This window comes from Helicoverpa armigera, chromosome 14, assembly GCF_030705265.1.
Source record: "Helicoverpa armigera isolate CAAS_96S chromosome 14, ASM3070526v1, whole genome shotgun sequence".
NCBI classification, from domain to species: Eukaryota; Metazoa; Arthropoda; class Insecta; order Lepidoptera; family Noctuidae; genus Helicoverpa; species Helicoverpa armigera.
In genome coordinates, this window is record NC_087133.1 from 1,503,585 (window position 1) to 1,527,226 (window position 23,642).

Genomic DNA, 23,642 nt, shown 5'->3' on the forward strand with positions numbered 1-23,642 from the left:
TTTTTTTTCCAGTAATATTGGAATTTTGAGTTTGACAAATATTTATGGACAATTAACCAATAATAGTAAGTAGCACGGAGGCGAAAAGAGTCTTTTCTCCTCCGTGGTAAGTAGTCATTAGGTAAACATAATGTAACAAATACACAAATGCCACAAATAGCGACCGATAGAGAAAGATGGAAGACTATGGGGGAGGCCTTTGCCCAGCAGTGGGACAGCATAGGCTAAATAAAAAATAAAAAATGTAACATAAAACTATTATAAAGCACATTTTTTAACTTTACTGAACGTAACGGTTGTGGATGTCAGATAGGGCAGTCGCTCCTTGTAAATCACTGGTACTCAGCTGCATCCGGTTAGACTGGAAGCCGACCCTAACATAGTTGGGAAAATGCTCGGCAGATGATGATGACTGCACTTAACGGTTCATGGCAGAAGCTAAAAAGCGATGTTCTCTAGAACAATGTAGAGAAACTCGAAAGATCAAAAGATTTGGAGAAAATAAAAATCAAAACCAAATTAAATAAATTGGATCACTGAAAACTGTTTAAATTATTTTTTAATATTTCTTGGTATGGTGTAAAAAGAGTCGGTCCAGGCTCTCTACATCTCCATTAGTAGGACAACAATGAAGTGACGTACAATTCTTATCAATAATTAGCAAGTTCCTTATCTGATGCTTACGCGATATATTTGCGAACTTGGCTTGACTTTACATTCATGTTTTGGTGATATTAGTATCAGTATTATCAATTAGTATTTAATAGTAGCATGGCTCCCCTTTAGTTCACACGTCGCGGGGTTGTCTCCAAATAAATAGCTTTAAAATAAATAAAACATTAAATTAATTGACTGATAGAATTAGATTAAATTATTATAAGTATTTTTATTTAGTGTACCTTAGTTAATGTAGTATATTTCGTGTTTTTTTTTTAATTTATTTTAAAAACAGTTAAATTTAAAAAGTGAATCAAAATGGCCGAAAACGAAGTAAAGGTTGTAGACGAAGTAAAGTCTTCAGAAAAAGTGACATTTGACGAAGCTCTTAATCAGTCAGGTTTGTGATCTTTTCTTTTTAAAGCTACTACAAAGTATCCGTTTTATGAATTTGTCAATTTTTTTTATTTTATTTATTTTTATTTTTATATTTATTTTATTACTATTTTTTGACAATAAAATTTGATTTAATTAATAAAATAAATTTAAATTAATTAAATCGATAAGATAACAAAAAATGTTTCGTCTTGTTTAAACAGGTCAACGACAAATACTCTAAAGGTATTAATTAAATAATTTAAGTCCAGTTTATAACTTGGAGGTTTTATTAAGTTTCCAAATTATTTCTTGTGATGAATGCATGAATGCCTAGGGGGCAAGTTCAACTTACCCCCTAGGCATTCATTGATTTCTTAATTGCGCAATATGGTGTATAATTAAGGCTCAAATATAAAGAAAACTTAAATTTTGGCATCTCATTATGAATCAGGATGAGATAGCAAAAGATATCAAGTACAATATCAACATACAAAACATTGTATAAATATGAAATCAAAGCCTGAGGCCTAAGATTATATCGTTGGTTTATGATAAAAGATAATTTGATAATTGGAAAAGATGGACAAGGTCTAATTTTATAAATTTACACAGGGTTCAAAGAAAAATCATTTAAAACTGTCAAGGCCAAACAATTTATTTCGACATCAATACAGAAGAGCAAACCTTTCCTTTCGAAATATTTTTAACAAAAACTAGGCAATTACTAACCACTAGAACAAATAAAAAAAACACTAAAAATACTTCAGTCAGTTATATTAAAAAAAAAACAATTTCTGAGAGATTTTCACAGGAAGAAACTTGTTCATTTTACGTAGAAAACCTAACCTACATCCTTGAAAAGATATGACGTCCACCTTATTTATAAACATTAATCTTCATACGGTTTTCAATTTTACAAACGTTGCCGTGGCCAAGTTCCTAGTAGAATTATTATAAAATATCAACCCTGGAACCCTTCTATTCCAGGATTCGGGTTATACAGCTACATAATGACATGCCTCACCGGGATAGCAGTCATTGCCTACGTCAGTATAGCTTACGCCAGCACTATCATAGTGCCGACCAGCGCCTGTGAGCTGGAGACCACTATCAGTCAGCAGGGATTGTTGGCTTCTGGACCTACTGTCGGTAAGGATTTTTGTGGACTTCTAATTAACGAACGCCTGTGATTTGACTAAAATCTACTTTTTGAGATGGGTGTTCTCCATAAGACCCACTTCTTAGAACCGTGTAACTATCTTGACGATTCGGAAGAGCTTTTTATAAGTAGGCCTATTAAAAAAAATATATTGGGGTTATTGGTAACTTACTGTAAAATAAATACATACAGCTTTAAAGTAATGAAAAGGATCAGTTTGCAATTGCTCCAATATATAGTCAGCCACCTGTAAAACCCGAAGTTGATGAAGATCTATAAAAATATATATGCTTGATTCTGTTTTCATGTCATGGTCATGTTTTTCAGGATCAATGATTGGCGGTTTGATATGGGGCTACTTGGCCGACACTCGCGGCAGACGCAAGATGATGTTGGTGGGGCTGTTCAGTGGCACCATATTCAACCTCATCGCCAGCATCTCTGTCAACTGGGTCATGTTGCTGATCATCCAGTTCATCGGTTCCGCTTGGTAAGTTTACCATTATATTTGTACCAAAGCTTAGAATCCAGCCAATGAACTGTCAAATGTTTTTATTGTCGCATTTTAAAACTTTAACCAAACCATACAATCAAAGAAGTAGTTCTAAAATTGTAAGAAAACGTGAAGACACAATTTCTGATATTAAAGTATCCAATAATGCTGTCAGTACGGGACAACAAATGAACTCAATAGGTTAAAATAAAAATATAGGTATACAAGAGTATATCTGGAAAAATATAGGTAAAAGTGGAATTGCTTATTCAGACATTATTTAACTCAAAACTTCTTGTTTACAGCGGTTCTGGTTTCTACGCTATGTCGATGTCACTTTTAAGTGAAAGTGTTCCTGTGGCCAAGCGAAACCTGGTCGTCTTAGTAGTCTCCAGTATTTTCATGCTCTCTCAGGGTCTTATATCAGGTAAGATACTTATAGTGGTCACATTTATAATCTGGGTGAGACAGGTCAAATAAGTTTCTAAGAAAGTTTATTATTATAAAAGACTTTTGAAACAAATATTTTAGATTAGCTGTTATCCCGCAGTTTCACCCATGTCCCGGGAGAACTTCTTTCCTAGCTGGATAAAATATAGAATATAGCCTATGTTGCCCGGGTACAATGTAGCTTTCCACAGTGACAGAATTTTTCAAATCGGTCAAATACTTTCGGAGCCTATTCAGACAATAATCATGTATTTATAATATTACTGTAGAAAAACACATCTTTAATTCAAAACCCCCCACTTATTTTGCAATCTTTAAATTCCAGGATTGGCGATACCTATAATTCCGATGCCCTTCTCCCACTACCTCCCCGCTCTGGGCATCTACTGGAACTCCTGGCGGCTGCTGATAGTGATCTACTCCATACCCAGCATCGTCTCCTTCATCTGGATGTTCTTCATGCAGGAGAGCCCTAAGTTCGTGTACCAAGTCAACAGAGACCCTGAAAGAGCACTCGAAATCATCAGGAAAATTCATAGGGTCAATCATTTGTTTTCGAAGGAGGAATTCACGGTAACTAATACTTTTTTTATATATGTATATATTTCGTCCCGAGATAACTGCTTCCCGTAGCCGGATAGTGACGAAAACTATCGTATGTCTTGCTTCTGGGTCTAAGCTACCTCCCACGGTTCAGCCATTTTTATTATAAGTAGTGTAACTAACACTACTCTCTTTTATATATGTCACCGTAAGATTACAAACATCGTTAGATTACAATCTATCTCGAGAGATTGTAAACTGTCGAATTATTGTAAACCGTAACACCTGATTGCAATTTAACGCATTATTTTTCGCTATATTATAATCTATCGATGAGAAATTGTCAAATTGTCAACTGTCCGAAAGCTCTCCCTGATTGGTCAGTCTTTTTGTAAGATCGAGAGCGATGTAGAGCGGTCAAATTGTCAACTGGCGTAGAACGTCAAAAAAGACAATGTTCTTTGCAACACCCGGTGTCACAGCTCTTTGACGTGCAAAAATAAGTGACGGTTTCATTTTTTATAAAATCAAAAATTGTACTTAATTTTTAAGACTCAAATTAAACACAATTAAAAATTGTATTAAAAATTGAAGTTAGTGACGAAAACGAATCGCTGCAAAACCGACTCCACGTAGTGTTGTCTGCCCTACCCCTAGAGTGCAATTCAAAACCGCGTAGGCGCGGAGGGGCGAGGCGGCCTGCGAGCTGAGGCGCAGGTAGTTTCAGCGCTCGCCGCCGCGGCTGAGGCTGGCCGGCGGAGCCGGCCAGCAAGCCGAAGCTGCGGTGGTGAGCGTGAAAACCATCTGCGACGATAAGCTCGCATGGGACCGCCGGAGCCCCGCAGCGCCGGAGCCGTGACAGAAGTTATGCTTGCTGCATGTTGCATGCTTACTTCCATGCTGGGTCAATTAATATGGGATGGGTTATATTTTAAACAAAAAACTCAGTAGGTACGAGTTAAAAAATTAGAAGGTAAATAAATATTTTTATGATGTCATTTAATAGTATTTAAGAAGTTTACTGTTAGAATGCATGCTACAAATTTAGATGCAAAAAAATAACCATCATGCTGAGTTGTATTTAGAGTGGAAGATAACTCGTGGCTAAGATAGTATTATTTAGATGCTCGACGCTTTATTAATTGTGGCTGACTTAGTAATTTAGAAGGCAACATACATTTTTGGGGGCGAATAATGATATTAAAAAGAAGCCTGTTTAATTAGCACCCCTTTTATTTTATTTTTAAATATTAGTTTGTATTTGAAGACAAAATACCTAACTGTATTTTTATAAGAGTTATTTTTATATAAATTTAATACTTGAAGAATTTTTGAAGAGCATTTATTTTATTTAACTGACACCTCTATTTCATTCCTAACTCTACGGGAACTCCATGGGAACAGAACGGCTGGTCGTGATTGGTCGATCTTACAAAAAGACTGACCAATCAGAGAGAGCTTTCGGACAGTTGACAATTTGACAATTTCTCATCGATAGATTATAATATAGCGAAAAATAATGCGTTAAATTGCAATCAGATGTTACGGTTCACAATAATTCGACAGTTTACAATCTCTCGAGATAGATTGTAATCTAACGATGTTTGTAATCTTACGGTAACATATACATGTATGTTAGTATGACTGCATAATATAAGTCAAGATGTTGCAAGGCCATATTTTTGTACGGATTTTTGTTAAATATGCATTTTTTTTCAGGTGACCGGAATCGTAGATCCAGAAGTAAATGAGGTACCTGAAGAAAAGAGTTCAATGAAGGACCAGATAGTGCCACTCTTCCAAACCCCTCTTCTAAAATACACCATCATCGTGATTGCCCTCCAATCATTCAGACAGTGAGTACACTTGTCCTTGCTAACCGGTACTAGGTATATTTCACACCTTTTATAGCACTTTTTAGTATAGTATATAGCTCTATGGTATGTATAACCATAACAGAGAATCGGGTACTGAAATTCATTCTATGAGTTACTTGCTTATTCTGCTACTTTCAAGCGTCCTACAAACAGTATCCTGTCATCTTTATCTGCCTAGCCTATTCCCAACTACGTCGGGGTCGGCTTCCAGCCTAAAGCGGATGCAGCTGACTACCAGTGTTTTACAAGGACCGACTTACCTGACCTCCTCAACCTAGTTAACCGGTCAAATGTGTATTGCCCCTAGGTAAGAATGGTTCTCAAAGTTACTGACTTCTGACTACCCATAACGACTGCAGCCAAAGATGTTCAAATGATAGCCAGGGCCTATAATGCCCACAAAAATACATAGGTATATCCTGTATGCACAGTTGAACACATAAATGAACCGTGAACATTAAATTCCAGAGTTGCAGCGTTCTTCGTGTGGCTGCCGACTATCTTGAACCAGTTCGTGCTCATCGTGGAAACTGGCGAGGGAACTGATCTCACCATGTGCAACATTATTGACATGGAGACTCCCGTTGTTGTTAGTATCTTTTACTTTTATTACTTAAATACCTAATTAAAATTAAAATACATTAAATATAAAAAATAATTGAACATAGAGTTTATCTGGTTTGTTAAGCGAAGCTACGCTATAATCCTTTGACTCGCCTTCGAATGTTATTTGGAACATTACAACACTCACTGTACTCATTCTTCATTACCCTGTACCTGCTGTGCCCTTCAGTGGGGCGATGATGAACATTTACAAGTTATTTACTTACATATGTTTTCTCTCGTTATTAGGAGGATTCAGTCCCCTGTGCCCTGGACGAAACATCTCTGCTAATAGTGTTGGCTTTCACAGCGCTCACATTTATCGTCAACGTCTTCCTCACCACGGTAAGCTTCATTTTTTTTATATTCTCACCTGTCTTTTTGCACAGAATAAAGACGTATAGTTATGAAGGGACCTATTAACGTTCGTAAAATTGTCACTCACACACGCATGTACATCGACGAGCTTTTACCGGCACTACCGGTGAAAGCACATCGCGCATCGAGCACATGCGTGTGTGTTGGTGCATAGCTTCACAACTATTTACTACAGAATAAAAGTAAACTATGCTTCGTGTAAGGAAATATGCGTAATTAATTCTCTAATTTTGAACAGATCATTCACAAAGTGGGTCGCCGCAACATGGTGATCATAATGACAGCCTTGAGTGGAATATGCGGTATCCTGGTGAATCTGATCCCCAATGCGGTCGCCAGTCTCATAATGTTCGCCATCTTCTTGACCGGAATTGTCGTCGTTGGCTTCTATACTGCCATTACCGTGGCTGTATTCCCTACTCATCTTCGGTAAGACCTTTATCTTAAAACCGTTGTTTAAAGTATTATTAAATAGTAATGCGTAGACACTTGTCTGTGCAAATTCTCGTTCACTATAAATTTGCACAGACATAATATGTCCTGTGCAGCTGGCTGATCACCTTATATCAGAACAGCCGCTGTGGCCGAAATCGGCCTTGGACTTACCTATTATCATTTAACATGTTTTTACGAACTTTTTTTTTATTTTCAGTGCGTTAGCCATCGCCCTGCCCATGACATTTGGACGTCTCGCGACCTTCGCTTCTATACAAATTCTGAATCTGATGTTGGCAACTAGCTGTGATGCTGGCTTCTACCTCTTTGCTACTCTTTTCGGATGTGAGTAGCTTTGAATTTAAGTTGATTTTCTACGTAAGATTATGGTTTACTGGACTACCTATTATGAGCATTCTACGTAAAAATAGTCAAACTTTTGCGCAACGTTTAGCGACTGCATCAAATCGGTTGATTGATATCTGAGAGCGACTGCACTTGCTGTTGCCACTTCGATACAAAACAGTTTGAGCTGCTTGAAGACGAAGCTAGTTTTTAAAACGTACCTTTAGTTTTGCATTCAGATGGCCCACCCTTATCTATATATATAACTAACATAAAATTTTATTATTATTTTTAGCTTCAGCGATTGTCGCGTCTTTCCTGCCCGATGACCGTAAAGCACAGCCAATCGTGCTAGAAAAGAAAGAAGAAAGTGCTGAAAATCCCGATGACACACAAAAAGCTTCAAAACTATAAAGCTTTAAAGATATGATAAATTCTTGTTAAAAATGCAAAATGTATAAATTACCTCTTGTATGTCGCTAACTGTAAAACAACTGAAAATGAAATGTGTCTGCGCTCCGACATACAACGGGTTCTATAAATAGATGGTCTCTTAGATTTAAGCTTAATTTATTTATTATGTCGACTCTGTATTATTTATTTGTATAGACTAAGTATTAAAATATACCTAAGTTATTTGTTCACATAAAGTTTTGTTTTAATTATGACAGTCTGTTCGACCAAAATAATTATAGAAATGAAGATCGTGTGCTCATCTTTCGATCCTACACGATAGAATGATAAGACTGATACTTCAGGAGGCACAACACACGTCTCGTTTTTCGCGAGCAGTATCAATTATTATCAATATTACACAAACACTGCAAACGAATACAATACCTCTCGTTTTGTGACCATAAATAATGTACTTACTGAACACAAAATAAAACTTCCATACAAGCATCACAAGCTCGAGCCTCGCGATCTAACCATATCAATATACTTATCTATCAATAGAAGAATAGAAAAATCTATAAACAGAATATTCAAGACTACCTACGAACCACGACGAACGATGGTTGGTGATTGATTCACTCGTGCATCGGAGAGCACGTAAATGTCGGTCCTTCGCCTGATCTCTCTCCGGTCGTGTCGGATTGTCGTCCCATCAAGCTATGAGAGTGAAGGAATAGAGATAGGGAGTGCACCTGTATCTGCGCAAATGCTCGTGCACTATAATATGTCCTGCGCAGCTGGCTGATCTCCTTAAATGAGAACAGCCGCTGTGGCCAAAATCGGCCGTGGACGCCATTATCAATAATACAGTTCCTCACAACCTAGGCCGATAAAGGTGCACAATTAGTAAACGAAATTATATCCGAGTCACGATGATTTGCATCTGAGTTCAAAGTCCAATTACGTACATGTATTTGTACTCTGAGTTCAAAGTCCACATTGACGAAGTCCACAAGTACCACAGTGTGAAAGCACCGCAAAAGGACAGACAAATATGTATACCTACTAAAAATAGTGGGGATTTCTAAATTAATTTGCTAATTATACATATATGTAGGTATGTAATTGGAATTTGAACTCAGATACCTCGATTCTGAAATCGAAATATTATACTCTTATTTAGTAAGTCAAATGTAGTTCGAATCACTAAGGTGTTAATTTTTCGTTAATAGTTAATCATGAGTTTTTCTTAACAGAATCTTCGCTGTATTTACAATGTACACACCGAATATGTTACTTACATAGTTCTTATCAATTTATTTATTTTTATTAAATTCTTATCATAATATAATTGGTGAAATAACAAAAGGTTTGGCACATACCAGATAAAATATATAACAGGCTACACATATATACCTACACCGTTTATAAAATATAGAACAATCCTTTCAACTGATTAATGTAGGTATTATACCTATTAGACCGATCAATTAAAACGGCTTTTCATCATAAATGCGGACCTCCAAGTGTTTGAGACAAACATAACATTTCAAACTTCGATTCCTAAAACGATTGAATTGAACGAAAAAAATAATAATTAAAAAAATCTTTTTTTAGTTTAATAAAAAGGTTTTCATTTAACCGACCAATTATAGTTACCGGCACGGATATTGAGCTCTCGGCGGAAGAGTGGCGCACCCGTATGCATAAGGCAATAAGGCAGTAAATCGCTTCTGCGCAGGTGAAGGTCAGGGCTCAATATCCGTGCCGATAACTGTACGTAATAAACTATTGGTGAAATTGACAATATAAAATTGTTATTTCAATTATAATAATAAAAAAGTGTTTATTTTTAAGTGTGTTCATTGATAAAATGAAAATATTTTAATAGTAAATGAAATAACCATAAAATGATAATGCATTATTTATCACCGTCATCACAATCACAATAATATGATAATGATGATGAAGCAAGAAACAACTATTTATATAAGGGTTTTTCAGCTTAGCATAATAAACATCACTATAAACTTAAGCCCAATATAATATGTACCTATCTTTAAAATATAACGGAAAAGCCTGAAAATAGGGAAAGGAAATATATCTCGATACTTTTCACTTCGATTAAGGTTTTTTAAAAACGAAATACTCTTGTTATTTTGTCCTCCGTGAGTGTACTCTTTTCTTGAACACTGAGAGGGTCATATTGCTCTTATAATACCGAAGACATGTTACTACCTATTTATTCCATGGTTTTGTTATATTTTAATAATCTATCTTGCTTCCCCAACAACATGGGGTTGGCTTTCAGTTCAACCCGATCAGATGAGTTCCAAAAACACGATATCCTTTTATAGTGAAACTCTGCCTACCTTACTGTTGCTATTGCCTACAACGTAGAGATGTACAATTGATAGCCGGGACCCACAAACGTGCCTACCGAAAGGGTTACAACTGGCAGAGATAGTCACCCATTCATAGACCGACCACGCAGCAACAAGAGTTTTTAGGTTAGTCTTGATCTTACTGATATCAAAAAATTAAGATTAGAAAATAAATACTATATGATAAAGAGTGATTTATTATCCAAATTACGTTTGTCATTCTTCAAGTCGATCGCAGATATTTGCAAATAATTCAAGATAACTTCAGCATTAGGGGTGTGATATCAAAACAATTTTATTGTTATCTAGGCACGGCAGAGTGTCAGCCAAGTCCTCATAAAAATAAGACACGCCCTCCGCTTGATGTGGGTTTTGTTATTCGAATTATAGCAAGCTAGTTTTAACTAACTGAAAGGTTCTGGGGTGAAAGGTTCAAACAATATTATTTGACGCTAATAAATAACTGAGGCACTAAAAACAATAAAGTAGAATAGTAGTAGTTAAAGAATTAACCCATAACTTACTACTTATAAAGAAACATTGAGCCAAAGTCCCCCATGATATGATATACTTCTATAAATAACGTAATTTAAAGAATTAGGGTGTGTAATCGGTGCCTTTTTACTTGCATTCCTTATCTTTTATTACCAGAGGCTTTATCTGATGTCGTTCGCAAAATTTTACGAACTTGGCTTAAATTTTTCCGTCATGTTATTAGCGTTATAATCAATATTACGTATCAATTATTATTTAATATCAATATGACTCCCTTTTCGTAAACACGTGGGGTCGTCCAATTAACTTGTGTTTAAGTAATAATTTATTAACGAAATAAGTTTTCTTTGAATTAAATTAGTTTTAAGTGGACATAAAAATGGCTGAAAAAAGGGATGATCAGCTTTCTGAAAAGGTGTCATTTGACGCAGCCCTGGATAGAGCAGGTTTGTTATTTTTTTTTGTTCTTTATTTGGTACATGTCGTCATTTGAGCAAGCCAGCTATTAACAAATGCCTCAGTTTTGTTGGCTTTGGCACTGTTTAGAAATATTCAGTATCTTATTATAGCAGAGGGCAAGATACTTATGCCTATGTACAGATTTCTCATTGAAATTTCTCATCAACGTCACTCCTTACTGCCTTACTCTGATAGTGTGACTGAACATATATCCAAGCTAGCTAAAAGTGTAGCATAAAACTAACTTATATCTTAACAAATTTTCTCTTTACATTTTTACCCTTCTCTCCATTTTTACTTTCTTCTTATATCTTTCTTAATTCCAGGTTTTGGACTCTACAGCTACATTATGACGTGCCTGACGGGCGCGTCAGTCATATCATTCGTATGCATCTGCTACTGCAGCACTATCATAGTGCCGACCAGTGCGTGTGAGCTGGAGACCACTATCAGTCAGCAGGGATTGTTGGCTTCTGGACCTACTGTTGGTAAGTCAAAGGTTTTTATTTTACATCGTATAATGTTCTTATGAAACGTTCATACCTAGGCGCACGAACTCCAAAGACGGCACGACCGGCAAATAAACTCCAAAGACTCTCCTTTTACGACTGAAGTGTTTACTATATTTAAATTACACTTTAGATGAGAGATTTACTCCGAGAAAATTATACAATGCAAACTGAACTAGAAAGTTATACATATAAGGATTCCAATAAGTTAATTAATTTAATTAAAGAATTATAAATATCTTTTAAAGTAACAACTGTCTAGTTCTGCAAATCTTCAGACATGTTAATGAAGAGATTGCTTCACTTCTAAGTACTTACCACTAAAACACATAGGAAGTAGTGAAGAGTGTGCGTTTGCAGAGCAGTCTTTTGTTTTCATGTTCAGACAGAGAATAAACGATTGTGAGTTTATATTATCACAGCTTCCTAAGAGCATGTCTATCTATTAGGACCCCACCGATATATACCTAAAGATGCCCATGAATTAAACGCCGATGCCATAAACGAGATATGTGTTAACATTATCTCACTTCACATTAAGCGCGATATCAAAATTGTCAAAAGATCAATGTAGGATGAGTAGCAAAAAGTCACAACGACTGATGTTTCTGATGCATATAATGATCAATTACTGTTTATCATAAGAAGGATTAATCGTCGTGGATAATCTGTACTTAAAAGAAAAGGGTGCCTAACCGGCATTTAGGGTTGTTCTAAAGTATTACCGCGCCCCAGGAACACAAAGGGCCAAAGAAAGAGTATATTATGGGTGTACATTAGTCAATAAATATCTGACTGTCAACGCCACGTAGATAGGTGGCTTGAATTAGATATTTACTAATCTAGGAAAAAAAACACAAGTTATGCACAAAGGATGATGATGAAGTCCACATTCTTGTCTAGAAATTATAACAATAAAGTAGTCATATGAACGCTCAATCCTTCTCTGTTTGAGAGGAAGCCTGTGATGAGCAATGGGATGATAAAAAGGCGACTGATGATGATGATGGGGAAGGCAGTATAGAAAGTCAGATAGTGCCAGGTACTAAGATCAAACTTGTGGTAACTGTTTTCAGGATCAATGATAGGAGGTGTGGTTTGGGGCTACCTAGCAGACACTCGCGGTAGACGCAAGATGATGTTGGCGGCTCTGTTCGGAGGCGTCGTGTTCAATCTCATCGCCAGCCTCTCCGTCAACTGGGTCATGCTCTTGATCTTCCAGTTCATTGCTTCGTCTTTGTAAGTTTTCTCATAATTTGCTCTACTGTAAAAATGACACATTCAGACAAATCTGACCAAAGAGTTAAGACCGTCAAGATACTTACATGGTGATTTGAATTCAGACTGTCAACCATCAACGTGCCTCGACTAGCGTTACGACTGTAAACAAAATACGCATATCGGAGTTCGAACTACATTCGAAATAAACAAAAGACGTGAATGCAGTTTTTAGAAGTTCTGAAGTGAAAAAAGCATTTGCTTTCAAAGCACAAATGAATCCTTAAAGTTCCTAGTGTGTTATTTTCTTTATATTTTCAGTGGCTCTGGCTTCTACTCAATGTCGATGTCCCTGTTGAGTGAAAGCGTTCCCGTAGCTAAGCGCAACTTCGTAGTGTTAGTAGTGTCCAGCATCTTCCTGCTTTCACAGGGACTTATATCAGGTACACACTGTAACCATAGTCGAAATACATTCTCTTGTAAACAGTTGTGAAGCTACGTACTAACGTTGGTAACAATTTCACTCACACACACATGTGCTTGATGCACTACACTTAGCGTTAGTATACCTTCACAACTGTACATTTTTTTTCTATGTTATAACTATCTGTACCTGGTTTTCCAGGTCTTACCTAAGTCAATGTACGCTGGTTGAGAACTAACAATTTGCTTTTGAAATTAGGTACTTAAAGTTATCTGCTCTAATTCCAGGCTTGGCGATACCCATAAGTCCGATGAGCTTCTCTCACTACCTTCCTACTCTGGACATCTACTGGAACTCCTGGCGAACACTCCTGGCGCTATACTCCGTACCCAGCGTCATCACGTTCATCTGGATGATATTCATGCTAGAGAGTCCCAAGTTTGTGTACGTCAAGGGGGATACAGACAAGGCATTGGAAATACTCAGGAAAATTCACAGAGTCAATCATTGGAGATCGAAGGAAGAGTTTACGGTAACAATCAGATACCATCTTTAGTAGAATTTTATATACATTTCTTGAAAAGCGCCTATTACACGAATGAGCATTTCACAATAAGAGACTCCCCTTATGTACTCTTCTTATGGACTCTCTTATGTACTCCTCTTATGAACGCTCTTGTGTACTGTCGTATGTACTCTCTTATATACTCTCTTATGAACGCTCTTATATACTGTCGTATGTACTTTCTTATGTACTCTCGTATGTACTATCTTGTGTACTCTCGTAGATACTTCTCTCATGTACTCTCTTATGTACTCTTCTTATGAACTCTCTTATGTACTCCTATTATATACTCTCTTATATACTCTCTTATGTACTCTCTTATGTACTCTCTTATGTACTCTCTTATGTACTCTCTTATGTACTCTCTTATGAACTCTCTTATATACTCCTATTATGTACTCTCATATGTACTCTCCTACAGACTCCTCTTATGTACTCTCTTATATACTTTCTTATGTACTCCTCTTATCTACACCTCTTATGAACTCTCCTATATACTCTCTTATGTACTCTCTTATGAACTCCTCTTATGTACCCTTTTATGTACTCTCTTATGGACTCCTCTTATGAACTCCCATGAACTCTCTCATGTACTCAATATGACCGAGTGATTATTCTAGTTGGTATATTATGTTATCAGGTGACGGGAATAATAGAAGCAGAAGAACAAGTAACTGAAAAAAGTTCAGCCAAGGACCAGATAGTACCGCTGTTCACAAGCCCACTCTTAAAATATACCATCATCATCACCACGCTGCAAGCATTCAAACAGTGAGTAACATCTTTTAAGAAAATCCTCTGAAATCCATTTCATGAAGGAGAGAACATTATTGAAAAATTCGACATACGCATATGTCTAAATTGTCATATACGAAACCTGGTAATAATATGAGAGAGTATTTGTTTGGTTGAATGTGTTTATCCCATGAACTGCTCAGATATGGTTAAATATTTTTGTGTAAGGCAGCCAATCTATCAAGGTAGGCTAAAGACACTCAGAAAATACCCTAAAATATGGAGAAACGCTTCAATCCCTACTAATATTATAAATGCGAAAGTAACTCTGTCAGTCTGTCTGTTACGCTTTCACGTCTAAACCACTGAACCAATTTTAATAAAATTTGGTACAGAGATAGAGTTGACCTTGAGAAAGAACATGGGATAGTTTTTATCCCGGACTTTTGAAGAATTCTCTTGGAAACGCGATATAACCGAATACGAACGCGCGGGTGGAAGCTAGTCTTCAATAATCAATTGTATTGCAGGGTTGGAGCCTTCCTGGTCTGGCTGCCGACCATCGCTGATCAGTTCGTGCGCATCGTGCAGACTGGCGAGGGCAGTAACCTCACCATGTGCAACATTATTGAAATGGACAAACCTATCGATGTTAGTAGAACACATGTACCTTTACGTTGTGCTGCTTTTGAATGGAATTTGGTTAATGGTTTAGCGGAAAGCAGCGAAAGAGTTGCAAGAGAGTCGGCTACGGTACTAGAGGCAAGCAAAGTGGAGGTCACCAGATTACCTAGGTAATGTGGTGCTGCATCTCTCCATCTCTGATTGAAGATGTTGGAAGAGTCACGACCCAAAATTATATGGAGAGATTTTCCCTCTTACTTATAAAAATCTCTAATCACCTTCTAAGGAACATTTTAACTAATCACTACAGTCAGACAGTAAAGTCTTAAGTAGTGATTAATTGTTAGTTAAGACATGCCTAAGTACCGTTTATAAGTAAGAATTTTCTTAAACAGCGCTTAAGAATTACTTATTATTTAATTCACGTTTATAAGTAAGGCTGTTAGTCACAAAAGACATGATAGAATGAATACGAATAAACAGAAATACTGAATACGAAAAAACAATAGAATACGATACAGATGTCATGGATAGTTTGAAATGAAGTAGAACGACATGTAGCATCAAAAGAAGAAGTCATTTTGACAGATCATAAACTAACCTGGTTTCCTTTATGATTAGGTGGATGCAGTTCCTTGCGCCCTGGACAAAATATCTTTGTTGTTAGTGTTGGGCGTGGGAGCGCTCACGTTTCTGGTCAACGTCGTCCTCACCACGGTAAGCAGCATTTGTTTTCTTATCTCACGTCTCTTCTTGAAGCCTATCTATACATCTATTAATTTTTTATTCAGATCAGAAGATAAATATTAAAAACGCCTGTTTTTAAACTTTCAACCTGGCAATTTCATTTCTTACAAAATAATTACAAATGATTGAATAGAAATCCATCGAGATCTGAAATAAAAAAGGCAATGAAATTAATAACAGCAATGACGGCAATTCTACGTCTAGCATCCTTCTTCACGTCATAACTTCTTCTTTTTGCCAACCTGGTCGGTGCAGGTTAGGTGTAAGGAGAATTACAACTAAAATATGATACATGATCTCCGTGCTTTGTTACAAAGCTAAAATAACAACCAATATTCTTTCAGGTCATAAATAAAGTGGGTCGACGCAACATGGTGATCATAGTCACCGGCGTGTGCGGAGTGTGCGGGATTCTCATCAACTTGGTGCCCAACGCGTACGGCAGTGTCGTGCTCTTCGCCATCTTCTCAACTGGCATCGTCGTCGTCGGCTTCTATACTGCTATTACTGTTGCTATTTATCCGACTCATCTTAGGTAAGACAAAAGTATTCGTAGTAAACTTTTGCTTATAAATAAAGCTGCGTCAACTTTCCTGAATTGCTGGCAACATGTTGCTAACAATACTGCGCGTTGCAGATTCGAGTTTTTGATAAAATGCGTAGAATTTTGGCGGCGTTCTTCATTAAAATAGGTACTGGAAAAATCAAGATTTAACAAATGTGGTTATCAAATTTTCATCAAGATATTTAACATGAACAATTCCAATTATTTCATTTATCAGTGAAAAACTCAAATATTTCGATATGAATTGAATTGAACTCAACTAAAAAGTTTATAAATTGACTAAAAACGTTTATAAATTAGGCTGATAAATCTACACTTTTCGAACACAAAAGACAACCCCGTAAACGCCCTATTTCCTTGAAGAAACTTTGATTGTTAGAATGAAATGTATTTGTATGTGTATTCTGATTTTCCAGAGCGTTAGCTATCGCACTGCCCATGACTCTGGGACGCATTGGGACCTTCGCTTCGATACAGATTCTCAACGTGATGTTAGCAAATAGCTGTGATGCTGGTTTCTACCTCTTCGCCTGTCTTTTCGGATGTGCGTATCTCTTTATTTAAGTGCCCTTTGGGTAAGGTTTATACAAGGAGTATGTATGTCGCGCTATGGTCAATTGTCGACTGCCTGCTTCTTGCATAAAAACAATTATAACTTTATCCATTAAACGCGAACCTGTTGTAGGTTCGCGTTTAGCTTGTACCTACATAATATATTGGATACATTTAACGAATGATAAAATTTTTCGTTTTCGTAAGATACTTTCTGAGTTCACAGTTGTAATTATGGTAATTAATGTTTTAGCATCGGCAATCATCGCGTCTTTCCTGCCTGATGACCGTCGGTTACAGAAACCCGCGCCTGAAAACAAAGAAGAAAATGTTGAAACTTCCGATGAAAATGAAAAGCTATAAAAAATATAGGTTAAGGCTATGAAATATGTAAATAATAGTCACTTATGCATAAGCTTATTTATTGTATTACATAGTAAAATAAGTGTTAATTAATTAATCTTTCATATTACGTTCTAAATTTTAATAAAACAATCAAAAATTGTGAAGATTTTATTCATTCAAAGGCAAAGTTACAAAGTTTAATCCAAGAGGTATCCAGAAAGCTCTGCACCGAAACCCTTAGACGACCCACTGACCAAATAGTTACTTAACTATATAAGTACAGAGTGCATTTTGCATCTATGTTTTTAAAAAATAATGAATACTAAAATAATGACGTTCCTTCAAAAACTTATGAGCAATTCATTAACATTTATATTGCGGTGGTATGGCAAAAGGCACGTGATTTCGTGAGTGGAGCAGGATTCGTCGTAAATAAAGCTAATTAATAGATCTAAGAATTGATTTAACTTAAAAGTAGAAACCAAGGATAAAAAATTACTGAAACAATATAAGAAAAACAATAGAGGATGTAGATCTCAGAAGACTCGAAACTAATTCTCAAAAATTGTACCTAGGCAGGGGAGCAGTGTTAGGTAAAACTTAACACACATTGTATTGTTGGCATGGTGAAGAAAACATACACAACTTAGTGCCGAGGTAATATTCTTACGTAATGTAAAATCTTCGAACTACTTTGGACTTCCCAATCAGTTGAATTCAGATTACAGTTCTTATTTTTAAGGCCTTGTCATAATGAGTAGTGCAGTTTTCGATATCAAAATCTTGACTATGCCGATAGTACATATATCTATATACATATGTACTTACATAATATTTTGCATTGTGCTTATCTATTTATCTATTTGTATTTAAGCCATAAAAGAATTCATTTTTATCATTTGTTGAACAAACAATAAGGTTGGTCACATAAACAAATAAAATAAGCAGCTTCGTGGCAAAACAACTTAGGCCTATTGGTACGCAGTTAAAGTAAAGAAAAACCTATTAGAACATTAAACATTCTCCATTCTATATCAGTGAAAAAATGAAGAAGCTTTAATTCTTAATTTATGAAAAACTATTTTTATCATTTTAATGAGATCTTGTTATTAAGGATATCTCATTATTACCAATTTCCTCATTTGATTGATCAATCGAAGGTCTTACTCAGAAATACGATAACAACAAGCTTAATTCTGTATAATAAGTACGAGTAATTGTACTTGTATTTTCTTCTCAAGTAATTGCTTATTTACTCTAAAGAAATAGTATGCAGAAAACCGCATCAAAGTCGTGTCAGCCAAACTTGAGATGATTGCGCACAAACATACCTACAGGTAAAAAAACAATCCCATTACGTAAGTGTAGTGAGCCTGGTGGCTAAATTATCTACTGCCTGTTGATTTGTTACTTTACGTCGTGGATTATAATCCTATATTAAAAAAAAAACAAGTAAAGCGTTAATTCTCGCACTCATATCACCATCATCATTAATGTTGTAACTCCTTCTTGTACATATGACATGAGCCCTGTGTCCTGCAGTCCTGCATTGAGGCAATATAAAATCTGATGAAGTCATATTTTGATAATACTTATAAGCGACCTCAGATTGGTGTTTCCCACCCCACTAAGTTAGATAAGAAACAAACTCAAAGATCAAAGTCGAAAATCTTGAATCCTATCTTCTCTTATACATACGTAACTTATGAGCGAACTTGAGCGACTGATAAAAAATTATCAAGGACTTTTATATATTTATTTGCATCACGCGATTCAATAACTATCTTTAAGACGTAATATTTTAAAGTCAAAGTAATATAAAAGATAATCAAAGGATTAACATAATACCGGTTTTTCATGAAGATTAAAAGCCTTACTTCAGGCGTTAGATGATCCAGCAACTTTGTGAAGGTTTGTGAAGGCAAATAGTTAACAACCGTAACCACCATTGCACTATATTTAATTGCATGTCAAGTTAGGCAGAATATAGCTAGAACTTTTAATCTCTGTAAAAACTGGTAATACCTATGTTCTATGCAAATAATTCTTTCTTTCTTTCTTGTAAGAATGTATTTTTTTCACCATAGCCGCATATGCTGCCTGTAAGTACCAACGTAATGGCAAACTTAATTTCCTTACTCATTTACAATAGATTGTCGTATGATCGACTTCCCAAAAAGGAGAGAAAAACTTAGCAAATCGAACTTTTGTAAGTACGAGTTCGGCGTTTCAAAAAGTTTGATATAAAAGTGCGTAATGCTTTAACCTAACTTAAATTTTTGTAGTCCTGTTTGTGATCTTAGGTACCTATGATTTCTATTAATTTCTTTTTTAAACGTATTTTTTACCTGTAAGTATAAGTATAGTGTCTCTGTATTACTAATTTTACTGTTATTTTAGTAGTTAATTATCCCATTTATAACAAAATAAATAATACTTATAATAATTAGTGTTTACCTGGTCCCGGACCTTAACTTCGATGCTATCAAAATCACGCTATTAATTCTACTACGAAAGCATTGATAATTTCTATCTGAAAAGAATTAAGGAACGTCATAAAAAAACATCATAATGGATTGCCCAATTATCTGGTCCAGTGTGAACAGGTTTTGTTTGAATCCTAAAGCATAAAATATTATCTGTCATAGTGAAAACATATATCTGCTATCAGAGTAAGAGTACAGGCAAACTTATACCTATTGCGCAAGGTATTGTAATATCTCTGTACGTAATTCAAAACTTATGACCTCAGATTGAAATGAGGGAAAGCATTTTTGACAAAAAACATCAAATGACCCCTCCCGCTGTGGGTTAGCAGCGGCGAGGGAGTGTCAGACTCTTACTGACTAAAAACCGTCGTGTTCCGTCGTAGGCCTTTTATGTACCAGGGCCGCGGTAACTCTTTCGAACAATCCCGCAGCCCCGGCAGACCTTAGCCCTAAAGCTGGCCTTCGTTTGGCTGAGGAAACAGAAAAACAGTGCCCTTAATTACTGGATAAGAGCAGCCTGAGACCGACTGTAGAACTTGGAAAAGGGTACTTATAGCAAATAAAGTTTTATTCTACAATGGACGCAAATTACTGATGGAGACAAATCATCCGCTCCAGATACAAATCGAATGCTACACAACGATTCTCAGATAATGAGGGTCAGACTACCTAGAGAGAGAGCAGCGTGAGAGGAGGTAAAACGCATCTTTGACCACCATTTTCTACCGATCAACGCTACAACTTTTTGCCTCGCGCGACAAAACAGCCTAGTGGCATAAGCTGTTGGCTGCGATATTTCCCAGCCAATAACTTCGTACTCTGGACTCCTCTGTGGGTGTTACTAGTGTCTTACTACACTTACTACAGACGACCCGTCTGCTCATTATCTCCCTTCCACATAGGTACCTAAAAACAAAACATTATTATATCTTGTCATAATCCCGCATGACGAGAATTTCGTGAAACCTGTAATTAAAAAGTGAATTGGTGTCGTGAGCAAAAAATCGTCAGAGACAAAATATCTCAATATTGATAATAATTTAGATAGATGTGATCCCGGAACTATGTATGTGTAGTAGAAATTGTGCTGGTCATGCATTTCGATACATCTTCTACGTAAGAAGATAATCAATTAATTAATATCTACAAAGATAGGTAATGAGTTTCGTCAAGATCTTAGTTATCACTGGCTATCTTAGTTATTGCTACACAAAAGCTTTTGTTTTACAACTGCAGGGGTCCGATTCTGCAAAGTTAATAATCTCAAAATTGAATCGCAATAGCAGTTTTAACCTTAGCGGGCATTCTGCTCCTAATAAAGGCATTATTTGCTCAAAAGGAGTATAACTTATGTTCAACTTTTAAAACTTAAGTAAAGATTTTGTACATTTGTATTTTTTTTTTGCTACTACTAATTAAGACCAATCGAACTCCAACAACATTTCATTGGTTTGCGATTGGTCTGTCATTTGGTCTAGGTATATGGTAGTTTGCTCTACAATCATATTGCAATCGTAATTCAAAAGATTTAAACGCAAATGCAGACAGTATGATTAATTATTAAATCACAGAAAAAAAAAAAAACGTTTATTTAAAAGAAAGAATAGCGGAATGCCATATACGCTGCAATCGTAATTGAATCGTGATTGGATCTCAGTTGGATGTGAATCGTATGTGAAGTAAAATTAGCAGAATCGAGCCCCTGATTTTGAATCACTCGCTGCGCTCGAGTTCGCCTAGCGAGTCGAGAGTATTGTAATGTAATTTTGCTTTTCCTAAAATTACTGTTACAACCTTATTATCGTCCCACTGCTGGGCACAGGCCTCCTCTCACACATCCTTCTCGGATTGAGCATTAATCCTTAATGCTTCTCCTTTTCCTAAAATTGACAACAAAAAAATCTTACTATATTGAATCGTGTAAATAGATTGTTATATTTTTGTGTTTTTATGTTTCGTGAGATAACATAATGAAATAAGAGAAATCGAAGATACGAATATATTATCACACTTTTACGTAACACATTAACAAAAACACATAAACGGTGATAAAAGAATGTAAACATTCCGTCGAGTTCATAAAAACTGTATTTATGGTGCCATTAACTGAAGCAGATTATTACTATCGGATAATCAATGTTATCAATATTTTTAACACAGAAAATAAATGGGCGGGAATACTTTTCCTTAGGAAACTCCATAGTAATATTAACATTAAGATATTTGGAATTAAGAAAAGTAAATAAAAATTAAGATAAAATGACTGAAGAGTTCAGAAAGATCAAAATGTCTTGAAGCCAGACTTTTTTTTATCCGGGAGGAGTAGAAAAGCGTGTGAAACGCGGTGAGCAGCTAATTAATGTTAGTTTATTATTCGGGATATATTTATAAAATATCAAATTATAGAATGGCATTAACAAAATACTTCTCACACTCTATCTAGAACCCCCTATATTTTTTTTGTGTATTTACGCTGATCAAACAAAAAAAAAGCTGACTATTAGTAATTATTAACTAGACTAAAAGGTACAAAGATAAAGGGGTGTAATGTGCAAAAATCGTGTATCTTCTCGTAGGAAATTATCAAAGATGTAATCAGACACATAAAAATATTTGATAGTTTCATACACCCAAAAAAGCTTGTTATATCTTCAGGGTGCGACTTATTCATTTTACTGTTTCAGAAAACTACAAAAATAATTCAAGGACATCGTACTGAACCTTATTTTTTGCGAAGCGCTCTTGTAATGAACATTTGCCAATAAAAAGATAAGATAAATTATTTTTTAAAGGCAGACACAGTTGGCGTTTTATCGAAAAGATATGCGAAACAATGTGTAAATATTATGTATACAGCATGTTGACTATAAAATATGTTTATAATTGAGAAAAAAGAAGGAAAGATTATATTATATACTCCTTTTATACCGTTAAGTAGAACTAATAAATCTATTCGAACCACGGTGCAAGGAAAGAGGAACGGAGATGCCATAATGCAGCTTGCATGGTCAGGCGCCTTCTCCTAGGTCAAATACGGTGGGCATGAACAAAACGGTTAGTTACGAGTGAACTAACGAGGAGTACAAAAAATGGGCGGGTCTAAAGAAGGCGTATATAGGCGGAGACAGTAACGTTCCTCGTCGCCAGCACACTCGTTTTTGTTTTGTTTTCCACCATTCCAGGTGCCATGCAGGTCAGCAGAGCCATTTTGGGCCATAAATCAAAGACAAAAAACAATTTCCATATGTATTCATGGCAATGCATTCAAGTATTGTGAAAACTCAATTAGCTGAACAAGAAATCGACGATTAGTGTACACTTGCGTGCCAATGAGACCTTGATTTTAATTCAGGATTTCAGTTTGTAAATAGAAGTCGAGTAGAGGAGCGTTTCCTTACAGTGCCTTACAGTGTATGATTCTTTGCTAGTGTGACGGTAAATGTATTTCTGTGTGCGTCTGACCGGACCGTGAATGAGTGATTTAGAGAGTCATACTTAATGAGTTTCATCGTGTTTTGGAAGGCACCTTAATTTGTGGGTCTCAGCTGTCGTTAAATTTTTGACAGTCGCTCACCAAGCGCTTACCAACCAGTCTTGCCAAGGGGTGTAGATCACCCTTGATACTGCGTCAGATAGGCAATCGCTCCGCATAAAACACCGATACTTAGCTGCATTCTGTTATTAAATAAAAATCGACCAAAACAAATACATAGCTACTTAGGAAAAGGCTAGGCAAATGATGTGTGTTTATTATTCAATCGAATCAATGAAAAGTAACTCTACTTGGGGCTACGATCTTCTAACTTATTGCGCTCTA

The 23,642-nt window shown here is 36.0% G+C and overlaps 2 protein-coding genes across 2 annotated transcripts; both read left to right on the plus strand.

Moving 5' to 3' along the window:
- The first annotated feature begins 765 nt into the window (after positions 1 to 765).
- On the plus strand, positions 766 to 7,968 carry LOC110371678 (putative transporter SVOPL). The gene is made up of 11 exons (XM_064037867.1): positions 766 to 1,057; positions 2,023 to 2,184; positions 2,522 to 2,684; positions 2,993 to 3,114; positions 3,463 to 3,710; positions 5,400 to 5,536; positions 6,026 to 6,146; positions 6,410 to 6,505; positions 6,777 to 6,967; positions 7,191 to 7,318; positions 7,614 to 7,968. The coding sequence occupies exons 1-11, from the start codon at positions 976 to 978 to the stop codon at positions 7,730 to 7,732; spliced, it is 1,569 nt and encodes a 522-aa protein (XP_063893937.1). The 5' UTR covers positions 766 to 975; the 3' UTR covers positions 7,733 to 7,968.
- A 2,885-nt stretch (positions 7,969 to 10,853) lies between these two features.
- LOC110371581 (putative transporter svop-1) lies at positions 10,854 to 17,479 on the plus strand. The gene is made up of 11 exons (XM_064037846.1): positions 10,854 to 11,039; positions 11,379 to 11,540; positions 12,638 to 12,800; positions 13,101 to 13,222; positions 13,491 to 13,735; positions 14,409 to 14,539; positions 15,034 to 15,154; positions 15,749 to 15,844; positions 16,219 to 16,409; positions 16,856 to 16,983; positions 17,245 to 17,479. The coding sequence occupies exons 1-11, from the start codon at positions 10,973 to 10,975 to the stop codon at positions 17,352 to 17,354; spliced, it is 1,536 nt and encodes a 511-aa protein (XP_063893916.1). The 5' UTR covers positions 10,854 to 10,972; the 3' UTR covers positions 17,355 to 17,479.
- The last annotated feature ends 6,163 nt before the right edge of the window (positions 17,480 to 23,642 follow it).